This window comes from Pseudoliparis swirei, chromosome 9 (genome assembly GCF_029220125.1).
Source record: "Pseudoliparis swirei isolate HS2019 ecotype Mariana Trench chromosome 9, NWPU_hadal_v1, whole genome shotgun sequence".
Lineage (NCBI taxonomy): Eukaryota > Metazoa > Chordata > Actinopteri > Perciformes > Liparidae > Pseudoliparis > Pseudoliparis swirei.
Genome location: NC_079396.1, coordinates 19,531,050 through 19,543,195, shown reverse-complemented (window position 1 = coordinate 19,543,195; position 12,146 = coordinate 19,531,050). Strand labels below are relative to the sequence as shown.

The 12,146-nt window shown below is 40.5% G+C and overlaps 1 protein-coding gene across 4 annotated transcripts; it reads left to right on the top strand.

Annotated features, from left to right (window-relative positions):
• The first annotated feature begins 3,989 nt into the window (after positions 1 to 3,989).
• On the top strand, positions 3,990 to 11,595 carry LOC130199007 (serine/threonine-protein phosphatase with EF-hands 2-like). 4 transcript variants are annotated; one of them, XM_056422162.1, is made up of 18 exons: positions 3,990 to 4,218; positions 4,479 to 4,548; positions 4,672 to 4,689; positions 4,798 to 5,053; positions 5,550 to 5,604; positions 5,738 to 5,913; positions 6,025 to 6,112; positions 6,233 to 6,279; positions 6,821 to 6,987; positions 7,170 to 7,206; positions 7,996 to 8,145; positions 8,263 to 8,604; positions 8,704 to 8,889; positions 9,065 to 9,207; positions 9,284 to 9,390; positions 9,479 to 9,642; positions 9,729 to 9,816; positions 11,126 to 11,595. In XM_056422162.1, exons 5-18 carry the CDS (start codon positions 5,574 to 5,576, stop codon positions 11,308 to 11,310), a joined length of 1,911 nt encoding a protein of 636 aa, XP_056278137.1. In that variant the 5' UTR covers positions 3,990 to 4,218; positions 4,479 to 4,548; positions 4,672 to 4,689; positions 4,798 to 5,053; positions 5,550 to 5,573; the 3' UTR covers positions 11,311 to 11,595. The 4 variants fall into 4 exon arrangements, with proteins under 4 accessions (XP_056278137.1, XP_056278134.1, XP_056278135.1 ...); XM_056422159.1 differs by having other exon boundaries at positions 5,998 to 6,112; XM_056422160.1 differs by having other exon boundaries at positions 4,418 to 4,548; positions 5,998 to 6,112.
• Positions 11,596 to 12,146: the final 551 nt, after the last annotated feature.

Below are 12,146 nucleotides of genomic sequence, written 5' to 3'. Positions count from 1 at the left end.
ATTCGCTGATATTTGCCATGTTTCCAAAAACTATTAAAAAAACAGAAATAGTTTCAAACTCTGAGAGAAGTTGGACATTGACTCGCATACAAAATGTCATTTCCATTATTTATGGGTGCAAAGTGAGACTATACGAAGGCAGATAGTTGTGTGTTTGAGTATATATGAAGGTGTTTATCTACAGAACTGTAATATCACAGATATATTATCCATAAGATCTATTTGCATACGTGCACCTGCTTCTTCAGTACATGATGTAGAGTACTAACTTTAATGCAACCCCCTTTAGTTCTTCAATGTTATGATCTCTATTTATTTATTTTTATCTTTTATCTTTACTCACACTAAATATGTATGTGTACGTATATAGTGTAAGTAAATATATATACACATATTTATATATATATACATATATACACACACACGTGTATACACACACACATATACACACACACGTGTATATACACACATGTATATATACACACACACCCCTGCACACACACAGGTGTACAAACAAACACACACATGTACACACACACGCACATGTGTGTACACACATACGCACACGTGTGTACACACACACTCACACACACAGATGTGTATACACGCACACACATGTGTATATACACACACACACACGCACACATGTGTACACACACACAAGTGTGTCCACACACACACACACACGTGTGTGTGCACACACAGAACTTCAGTACATGATGTAGAATACTAACTTTTTAGTGCAACCCCCTTTAGTTCTTAAATGTTATGATCTCTATTTATTTATTTTTTATCTTTACTCACACTAAATTTGTGCGTGTACAAACACACACACACCACACACACGCACCACACACACACAGCACATGCCGCGCACACACACACACCCACACACACGTACCTGAGGTCCTCTCACCGTGCATGAAGTCCTTGAGCATCAGACATCTCCCACCACTTCCTTGTTGTTGTGCCGCTGGGAGTCACACCATGGACAGCTGCTGCTGGCCGGGATCACAAAGAGCCTTTATAAACACGCGGAGGACTGCGGAGGATGCGAGAAGCAGAAGTTCCACAAGCACACACAACACAAAGGACATGTGCCGAAAGGTATTTCAACACACAAAAGAGGGTTTTAAGAAATGTAGCGGGACATAAAACAGCACGATAGAGAAGCTACATTAACACGACTTCCCTCGTGGGAAATATAACGACAGAGATATATTTCACAATGCATGACTGCACATAGATAGAACACATCCTGTAACATTGTCATGCAATCTGACTGTGAACTACTACCAGTGGCTCGCTGCACAGCTGTGTACCTGCAACCCCAAACCGGAAGCACACAACACCTGCTTCCACAGCCATCATCGGCCCTTACAATTGTAAGTTATTACAAAATGATGGGGACAATATTTATGTTTATAGAAATGTTTTAATGCATATACTGCTTGTCTTCACCTAATACTTGTCCCACAAATATCAGATATCAGAAATTTCCAAAAATAGGATGACATGTTCATGCAGCGGATGACTTACGATGTTTCCACATACACAGTGGGTACGGAAAGTATGCAGACCCCTTTACATTTTTCATTCTTTGTTTCATTGCAGCCATTTGCTAAAATCAAAAAAGTAAATTGTATTTCTCATTACAGTTTTTTTCATTTGCTAAGCGACAGCGGGCACAACTGGAGTCACATGTGCAAAGCTCTAATCACAGTCTGCACAGCAGCAGTTCATGTGGACCAAACTCTAGTTTGTTTTTCATTGCTTGAACACAGTTTTCAAAACGCTACACACTTATCCCATGACTTTAACCACAACCTGCACAACACTGTGGATTTTCAGCACTTTGTTCAAATGCTAACAAACTGCTGTCAAAACTGTGAACCACACATTCAAAACGGAATAGAGTTCAGCCTTGTGCCTTTCAAACACTGCTGATTGCAATTTCAACTGAAAGGCTAAGCAGGTGTCTTGTTTTAGACTTGTTAGTGAACACACACACATATACAGGACTGTCTCAGAAAATTGTGATACACACACATCTTTTCTCTGTAATGCAATTAAAAAAAGAAAAATGTCATGCATTCTGGATTCATTACAAATCAACTGAAATATTGCAAGCCTTTTATTCTTTTAATATTGCTGATTATGGCTTACAGCTTAAGAAAACTCTAAAATCCTATCTCATAAAATTTGAATATTTCCTCAAACCAAGTAAAAAAAGATTTATAACAGCAAAACAAAATCAAACATTTGAAAATGTGTTTCCAGGTGTTTCGAGTTAATTAGACGATTCAAGTGATTTGTTTAATACCCTACTAGTATACTTTTTCATGATATTCTAATATTTAGAAATAGGATATTTGAGTTTTCTTAAGCTGTAAGCCATAATCAGCAATATTAAAAGAATAAAAGGCTTGCAATATTTCAGTTGATTTGTAATGAATCCAGAATGCATGACATTTTTGTTTTTTTAATTGCATTACAGAAAATAAAGAACTTTATCACAATATTCTAATTTTCTGAGACAGTCCTGTATATATATATATATATTACAGTATATATAGGTAGAGCTCAGAAAGACTCATTTTGGAAATGGAACAAGGAAGACAGGTTAGTGGAGGGAGAAGGGTGGCAGGGAGAGGGCGGATGCGTGGAGGAAGACGAAGAGCTGTTATTGCAGATGGAATAAGGGCTACACTTATAGACCATGTAATGTAATGTCGTGAACCAAGTGTTTGGTCACACCCACACATGACCAAATGTCTCTTTTGGAAGCCATGCGTGCCGGATGTGAGGACACAAGTTCAGAGGACTGCCAGGGATGAATAAGGCCCTCCAGAAGGTTCTTCCCCAGGTGCATGGCAAGAGAGAACATTAGATGTGATGTTGATGACAACATGTGGCCTGATGCTAGAGAGAGGCAGGATTAGCCCCTCAATTATTTGTTCGAATTACAGTATGTACTTTTAGTTTCTATCTTTTTTTTCTCATTACTGTAATTCCGTAAATTACTACAGACTATTGAAGCAAGCTGCTAATTTTCATTTACGTTAAAGAATTGTTATGTTCTAAAAAATTTAATAAATCATGTGAAAGAATGTCACTCTTTGAAGAAAATATTACTTTGTATGAAGTCACTGAAATTGTTCAAAGAAAAGATGAAAAGTTAGTATTTTCTGTATTGGTGTTTGATGCTCGTGTTTTTACTCTCAGTGTGTTCTGAGTGACAGTGTGTGTTACCTCAGTGAGGGTTGTGCATGTTGTTTGGCTGCACTGAGCGTGTTTTGAGCCATGTGTTAAGAGTTGTGTTGCTTGGAATGAGTTTTGCAGGTGATGTGAACTGTTTAGCTCAGGTGACTGTTGGTAGTGCAGACTATGGTTAGAGTTTTGCACATGTGACTCCAGTTGTGCCCACTGTCGTTTAGCAAACGAAAAAAACTGTAATGTACACTCGGCACCCCATCTTGACGTATCGGTTTTTCTTTTTTAATAAATTTGCAAAATTTTCCACATGTCTGTTTTTTTCTGTCAAGATGGGGTGCTGAGTGTACATTAATGAGAAATAAAATTTACTTTTTGGATTTTAGCAAATGGCTGCAATGAAACAAAGAATGAAAAATGTAAAGGGGTCTGAATACTTTCCGTACCCACTGTGTATGTCCTCTAAATATTACAATATAATGTATTACTTGACGTGTTAGTGGATTAAGAAATATGTGTGTGTTTACAGAGAACAGGTCCAGACTAGCCAGTGGTCCACTTGGAGATAATAATGATGACATTGTTGTAATGTGAGTCAGGAAGATGACACAGCTGAGCCGAGGCCGACACAACCTCCTTTTAAAAGCGATGCTGCCCTTTATCAGAGCCTCAATCCGTTTATTCAGCGTGGATGCCGGCCGTAACGAGGTTTAATCCTAATCCACTTGCATCTTAGTTTGTGTAGGTGATCACTTGTCCCTGCTGCGCACCAGCCTTCGGGCAGTGTGTGTTAGTGATGGATGTGTGTTGCTGAACAGAGGGGAGCAGCCACTGGGACCTGTGCTGCTGCGTCTGGTCTAAGCAATAACGCATTCTTCTTTTCTGCTTTTTTAAACTTTAAATTGTTACAATGTGGCTGGTAAATTTGTAGGAATACAGGACACGGTTTGCTTAAAGGCACAAAGGAAGTGAGGAGAAGGGATGAAACAAGGGGAGCGAGGCCAGGTAAGGTTCTTTTGGGCAAATTCAGTTCTATATTTCTATTTATGCTGTTGATATTGTAAAACAACTGTATATATATATATATGTATACAAATATAAATATATATATTTTTAGATATATATATATATGAATATATATATATAGAAATATGTAAAATAGAAAATGTGTGTTCATATAAATATATTATTGTATTATTCCCAGGTTGCAAAACACAAGGTCAGATATCTCAGGCTCACTCATGAAAGTATCCATGTCTTGACAGTGAAAGCAGCAAAGGATCATGGGATGTGTTTTGGGGAAATCTGATCTACAGCTGAAGAAATGTGACCGAGGTGTGGCCTTTATTTAAAATAATTCTTCTTCATATCAAAACCTTTTCAACAAAATGCTCTTTTTTGTTGTTGTTTTTGCAATCATTTAATATCACTGTCTTTGCTTTCTTTATAACTTTTTAGGGACCCTTTCAGTTCCGGGTAAATATCAGTTTTTCTTCTTTCTACTTTATGGTATCGGTAAAAAAAAAAAAAGTCTAAACTAACAGTGCTTGTAAACTTTTTTTCAAACGTCCGTGCGCTCTGAAGCTGCCACCGGTGAGTCATCCGTTCTGGATCCATGATTTCATTGTGAACGAATGTATTGGTAGTGAAAGAGAACGGTTACCTCGTTGCCGTGACGACCCGGTGCCTCCTTCTCCCCTCCTGATCTTCAGTGATCAGAGCGGCTCTGTTGATCCAGCGATGGTACCGTCGGTACGTGGCCCGTCTGGAGGTGAGACGCAGGTGCACGTGGAACATCTTCCAGTCTATTGAATATGCGGGAGAGCAAGACCAGATCAAGGTGAGCTCGCACAGAGACACAACTATTAGGTCGGACATTGAGAAAATATCCCATTATTGGAGGTATTGGCACGATGTTCTGAACAGATATTCACGGTCCCGGAGGATGAAGCCTCCTGACTCTGCTGATCCCCTGACTTCTCCTGTAGCGCCAACATGAGGCTGATACTTTTGGTACAGAGTGAAATATCTGTGACAGCTACCGGATGGTTACGATATTAATGGCCTCCATTGTATAAATGTCCTACGTTAAAATTTCTAGGTTTTCATTGAAATGTCTCAGTCACTACGATACGGATGCTGGGATGTTTAGAAAAGGACATTTATGGGACCCAGAGGATGGAGAATTAATTAAAGAACTTGGTGTTCCCTTACATTCTCATCCGCCTCAGCTCTACTTTGTGTTAAATGCTTATGACAAAATGATGGCCTCACAAAAAAACGGACATGACGAAAAAATACAAAAATTGTTCAAATTGTTTTCATCCTTCTTGCAGCTTTACAATTTTTTTGGCTTCCTGATGGACCACTTCACCCCAGCCAGCAGTGAAAGTAAGACCGACTCTGAACTCCTGTTTCATGCACTGGCCTGTGGGTTTCATTGGATTACTGAGCTCAACCGGCCTCCTCTCTCACTTTCCCTTTCCACACTTCCCTCACTTTCCCTCTCTTCCTTTTAATGTAGGAAACCTAATATCTCACATCTTTCGGAAAAATGAAATATGCCGGGACACGGAGTGGGAGAGATATTTCTGCTACAAGAGCATTGAAGTAAGCGATAGCTACATCGGCCCCCATGTGACATTCCCCATGACCTTCTGCGGGGTGTCCAAGCTGGTGGAGGCCTTCAAGCACAAACAAGTAAGCACACGGGCACATGAAGGACACTCAAAACGGCTTCCTTCTTCCTCAGCAGTGTATTCACAGTGGTCTTTCTCCCAGTAGCAGCTTCATGCTCGATATGTTCTGCAGCTTCTTGGGGAAACTTGGAGACTTCTCAGAATTCTTCCAAACATCAGTCACATCTCCACCTGCCACAACAAACAGATCACCATCTGCGGTATGCAACAGCAGGCCTCTCCTGGACACAGTATCGCTCAGATTATTTCTGTATCAATTTATTGCCCTTGAAACATTCAGGGTGCACTCGCATATTAATACATTATGTATCCCTAACCAGGAGATTTACACGGGCAGCTCGAGGACCTGCTGTTAATATTCTATAAGGTATTCACAGCATGAAAGTCCTATTGTCCTTTTTGAAAGGTATGGTTCAAAAAGTTTGGGGTCACTTAGAAATGTCCTTATTTTTCAAAGAAAAGCACTGTTTTTAATTAATCATAAATACACTCTCTACGTTGTTAATATGGTAAATGACTATTCTCTGGTTTTTAATGAAATCTCTACATAGGTGTATAGAGGCCTATCTCCAGTGTTCTAATGGTACATTGTGTTATCGCCGTAGAAGACGAACGGAGGGTTAAAAAACCCTTGAAAGCCCTTTTTATGTGAGCGCAGCTGAAAACAGTTATGCTGGTGAGAGAAGCTATAAAAGCGACAATTTTGAAGAACAACATTAATATTTACAATAAAAATCATTATTTCTAACCTTGTCAATGTCTTGACTATATTTTATATACATTATGCAATTAATCTGATAAATAAAAATGTAAGTTTTCATGGAAAACACTAAATTGTCTGGGTGACCCCACATTTTTGAACGCTACTGTATATATATATTTTTTAATGAACAACTTCCTCTGTCCAGAATGGTTTGCCGTCCTCCGAGAAGCCGTACGTCTTCAACGGAGACTTTGTGGATCGGGGGAAAAACTCCTTAGAAATCCTGCTCATCTTGTTTGGGTTCCTGTTGGTCTACCCCAAAGATGTGCATCTAAACAGGGGGAACCACGAGGACCACATCGTTAACCTGAGGTCTGTGCACGGACTTCCTCTTCTTAAACTCTATGTAGTGGCTCGTGCTACCCGTTTACTTAGTATTTATGTTTTTATAGTGCATAACTATATGCTCATGCTGCAAATGGCTTTATGCAGTATGTATTCTGATTATATTCAACCTCCAGCTGATCTAGTTGTTCCTTTTGTGTTTTTTACAGATACGGTTTCACTAAAGAGGTTTGGGGAAAATATAGGGTGGGTTCTCTTGTGTATTTTGCTTTAATATAATTATTATCGTGCTCTCAAACCAATTTAAGAAGTATCGTATCCCACAATATATAAAATACTCAATTACAAGTTCTGCTTTCAAAATATAACTTCAAAAGGTCGTACTATCACCAAAGTGGACTAAATGTATTACAAATAATGCAAAAATGATGCTATTTATGTTTTAGTGTAACATATTATTGTCTCATCATGCATGTGACATGTTATTGTTTAAGCTGGTTGAGGTGTTACTTAATGTTATTATCTTGTTAAGCATTTTAAAACGCATCATATTTGAAAAGTTCATCACATGTTTTGTACATACAATCATAATCTGTACTGTCACTAGTAACTATCGCTGTCAAATACATGTAATGGATTAAAAAAACGACCATATCTTCCTCTGAAATGCAGCGAGTTAGATATATATAGGACATGGAAAGAGTTAAAACCACGTGCACTTCTATTTACCTCGTTTGTCTGCAGTACTTTAATACACCGAGTCTGACTCGGAGCTTAGGGGTAGCGTGTGTTTAGCAGAATCAGGCCATTAGCCAAGAGGTATTTTACAGAAGAAAAACCGGTGGGCGGGAAAGTCTCAATGCGATAGACACGGTAGGCAAGTCAAAAATCCCAGATGTGGCCATCATGGTGGCTTTAGAAAAATCAGTAGGGTTCATCCTCTGGGGAACATGAATGTCTCTACAAGTATTCCATGGCAGTCCAGACAGCCGTAGGTCAAAGGGATGAGAACTGTGTACGTCCCTTTGTCTGCAGGTGCACGGCAAGACGATCCTCAAGCTCATCCAGAAGATCTTCAGCTGGCTGCCTCTGGCCACAGTGATTGAGAATAAGGTTCTGATTGTGCACGGCGGGATCTCCAACACGACGGACCTCGACGTGATCGCCAGAGTGGACCGACACAAAGTAAGAGAGGCCTTCTGTGTCGATAAAGTCGGTGTTTTTGCATTTTACAGACTGCAAATCCAGAAACATCAGCCCTATCAAGTGTGTTTTATCTTTGTATTTATGATTGATGCGCAGTACGTGTCGGTGCTCAGGCCTCCGAAGGCGACCCATCATGCTGCCAACGGCGGGAAGACTCAGACAATGAGCAGCAGGAACGGGGAAGCCGGTGGACCGGGGGGAGGCCGGCGCCGGGTGTGCTCCATGGAGGCGACTGCACACCGGCACGAACTCCCACGGCGGTCGCTCAACGACGCGCCCTGGAGCAGTCAACGCAACTGGTCGGTGGAAGAGGAACTGAAGAGGAGGCGCCGGCTGGCTGGGTTCGACCAGTCCTATGGAGAACTGAAGAAGTCGGACTCAAACCCGCATTTCGGAGAAATAACAGATGTGGAGACAGATGTTGATGAGTGGAAACAAGTAAGTAGACAGAAAGGATGTCGAACGTCGAGTACATGCAGAAATGCCTCATAACGCACACATCTTCATCGTTCCCGACTCTGCTTAACTATTTCCCAGATAGTAGATTTGTTATGGAGTGACCCGATGCCCCAAAATGGCTGCGTTCCCAATGAGGTGCGAGGCGGAGGCTGCTACTGGGGGCCGGACATCACTGAAGAAGTGCTGGGAAGACACAACCTCCAGCTCCTCATCCGCTCCCACGAGTGCAAACAGGACGGCTACGAGTTCTGCCACAACCGCAGGGTGAGCACCACGTAGAGATTACGGTGGAATACTGTTGGTGGAAACCGTTAGCTTTAAGAGATGGGAAAAGCTAAACTTGTGCTGAATAACTCAACAGAAGTAGCCGTTTTCATTTAACCTTTGAAATCAGAGAAGTAATCAACGAGTCGTAGCAAACGTCTTCGGCTGTGTTCAGGTGCTGACGATATTCTCAGCGTCTAACTACTACGAGGTGGGCAGCAACAGAGGGGCCTACATCAGAATGGGGCCCGATCTGGTTCCCCACTTCATTCAGTACCAGGCCAGCGAGACATGCAGAGAGCTCACCCTGAGACAGAGGTATGAATACCAGCGGTATATTTTCCAGCAGTTCAGAGCAGAAGTAAATCACATTTCTCCTCCGGTTCTTCGCCAGCGTCGGGTGGACGGAGAGATCGGCCCTACGAGCTCTGAGGGAACAACTGTTTGTCCATAAGTCCGATCTCATCGTTGCCTTCCAGGAGTTTGATCCCAACAACAAAGGTACTGCGCAACGGTGAAGAATTGCACAACACTCGGATACACAAAGGGAAAAGCGTGTTGTGTATCAGATTGTATATTTGCGTCTCAGGGATGATCTCTCTAAGGCACTGGGCCAGCGCCACAGAGAGAGTACTCAACCTGGGTCTGCCCTGGAGGGTGCTGCGCCCTCAGCTTGTCAGCAGCACCCAGTACGGCATGGTGGACTACCAGCTGTGGATAAGGGAGCTCTCCATCACCGAGCCCAAACTGGAGGTCAGTCTTGTAAAGCCAGTGTCTAATATCCATTTTCTCACCCCTCTGACGCAGTCGCAACATCTTCATCGATTCGTCTCTTTCAGATCTCAGATAACAGCATCCTGGAGACGATGTACAGAAACCACTCCAACCTGGAAACCATCTTCCGAATAATAGACACGGATAACTCAGGTCAGTAGGAAGCTTTCACTTGGACTCGAGACACGAGATAAATGTCTCTCTCTCCTGCTTAGTTATGCTGGTCAAGGAAATATATAATAACTATAATTGGTTGAAAGGTTGCGCAGACATTCATGCTCCCCAGAGGATGAATGACCCCACTGACTTAGGTCATCCCTTGACTAAGATGTATTTCTATTGTAGGAATCGAAATATGGAACGCTAAAATGGATGTAAGAATGGTCAACTCATTTTTGGTTTTCAAAAGGATTATTTATAAAACATTTTTTATGAGTTATAAGTGTGATTGAAACGTATGTATATGGAAGATGTATGTAAATATATATATACATTTTTGTTTTCTTTATTTTATATACATTTTCAGATTTATTTGATTATAATAATTTAGGATAGGAATATATAAGCATTTTTGCTTCTACCTATACCTTTTCAGTCTCTGTTTTGTATAATATATAGAATAAAATTGTATTGTATTGCAATGATTGACTGAATAAAATACACAACAACTTTCCATCTCATGGCCACTAGAGGGCCAACGTTCATTCAGCGATTTAATTTCCACATCGACTGAATGGATTGAGTATCAAACTAAGGTGAACGTGGTGAACATGAGAGCCTCCAGCATGGCTGCAGACGTGCATCACCCAAACATATTCTTCACTAAAACATGGATCAGCTGAAAGTTTGTTTGTTTTTATTTTATTCAGTCAATCAAATCAAATACAATACAATATTATCCTATATAATATACAAAAGAGAAAGACTGAAAAGGTATAGGTAGAAGCAAAAAAATGCCTATAAATTCCTATCCTAAATTGAAATCAAAATAAATCAGAAAATTAATATAAAATAAAGAAGAAAATAAAACAAAAAAACAATAAACAAAATAAAAAACAAAATATATTTATATATACTACCACATACATCTTCCATATTAATACGTTTTTAATTACATTTATAACTCAAGAATTGTTTTATAAATAATTCCCTTGAAAACCAAAAAGGAGTTCACCATTCTTTCATACATTTCAACATTATTCCATAATTGGACTCCTACAACAGAAATACATCTTCTTTTAATCCCTTTTTTAGCCTTTTGGACCGTGAACTTACAAACATCTCTCAAATCATATTTACACTCATGTATTGAAAATAAACTTTGTACACAGTCTGGCATTGTCTGCATTATTTTATAATAAACCAAATCATTACATTTTATAAAAGTGCCGGCACGCAGACGGATACAGATTTTCTATGCGACATATTTGGAAAGTGTACGACGCCCCGGCTTCTTTTCCAGGTTTGATCTCTTTCGAGGAGTTTCGTCAGACCTGGAAACTCCTGAGCTCTCATCTGAAGACGGAGATCAGCGACGAGGCCATCGCAGACCTGGCCCAGAGCATCGACTTCAACAAGGACGGCAGCATCGACATCAACGAGTTCATGGAGGCCTTCCGGCTGGTGGACATCTCGGCGAGTACCTGAGAGCCGGCACTGGGAGCTGTGGGTTGGGCTCGACTCGTTCCCTTGGATACGCGTCTGCGGAAAAGAAAGAAAAAAAGAAACTTTCGTAGCATCTCATCAGTTGAACTGTTCAGATCGAGCTCGATCTTTTCCACCTCTCGTATTATCCACCTGTATATTTTTTTAACCTTTTTCTTTTATTTATTCAAGTCTATTTAAGAAGTGGATGTATCTTGAGGATTGTTCTATGTGTAACTTGATCAACCTGCTTAGCTATGCATAAAAATAAAAAAAGCATCAAACATTGGAAGTTGTCTTTTCATGTGCAAGAAGTTAAAGGGTTCCCTCAGATGTTTCACATTAAATTATATTTACATATCTTGGGGAGAAGTATGATATCAATTAAATACGTTGTATAAATACTTGTGTGGCTCCAGAGGTAACTTGAGTCAGTGTTGGTTGTGGAGGAGACCAGTTAAAAGAAGAGAGCTTATCGGACACACTTTCCTTTTCCCCGTCCATCAGGAGTCCAACAATGTAATAGACGAGTGAACAGTGTGTTATACCGAGACAAAGACACCTCTATAGAGTTAGTACGACAGACGGGTCTGTGGACCTGGATACACTGACAGTCATGAATTTGTGGTCGACAGGGATTCTAGGAATCATTTGATCCATGAGAATGCAGCACTATCGGAAGAGCAAAATATTAGTGATGGTTGTGTATTCAACAGTCTGTAAAGGCAGAACTCCGGCATTACAATGTATGTCGGGGTTTAAAAACATTAGCGATCAAAAGTTGAATATGAAATGCTATTTTCATCATCAAGTGATTTCTGCTCACCGAGGGCTTCTCG

Excerpts from the sequence above, each read along its gene's own strand:
- LOC130199007 (XM_056422159.1), top strand. The coding sequence starts at position 5,574 with ATGGACCACTTCACCCCAGCCAGCAGTGAAA. Across the intron at positions 5,914-5,997 it reads AGGCCTTCAAGCACAAACAA|CAGCTTCATGCTCGATATGT; the intron begins GTAAGCACACGG and ends TTCTCCCAGTAG. Across the intron at positions 9,208-9,283 it reads GAGCTCACCCTGAGACAGAG|CGTCGGGTGGACGGAGAGAT; the intron begins GTATGAATACCA and ends GTTCTTCGCCAG.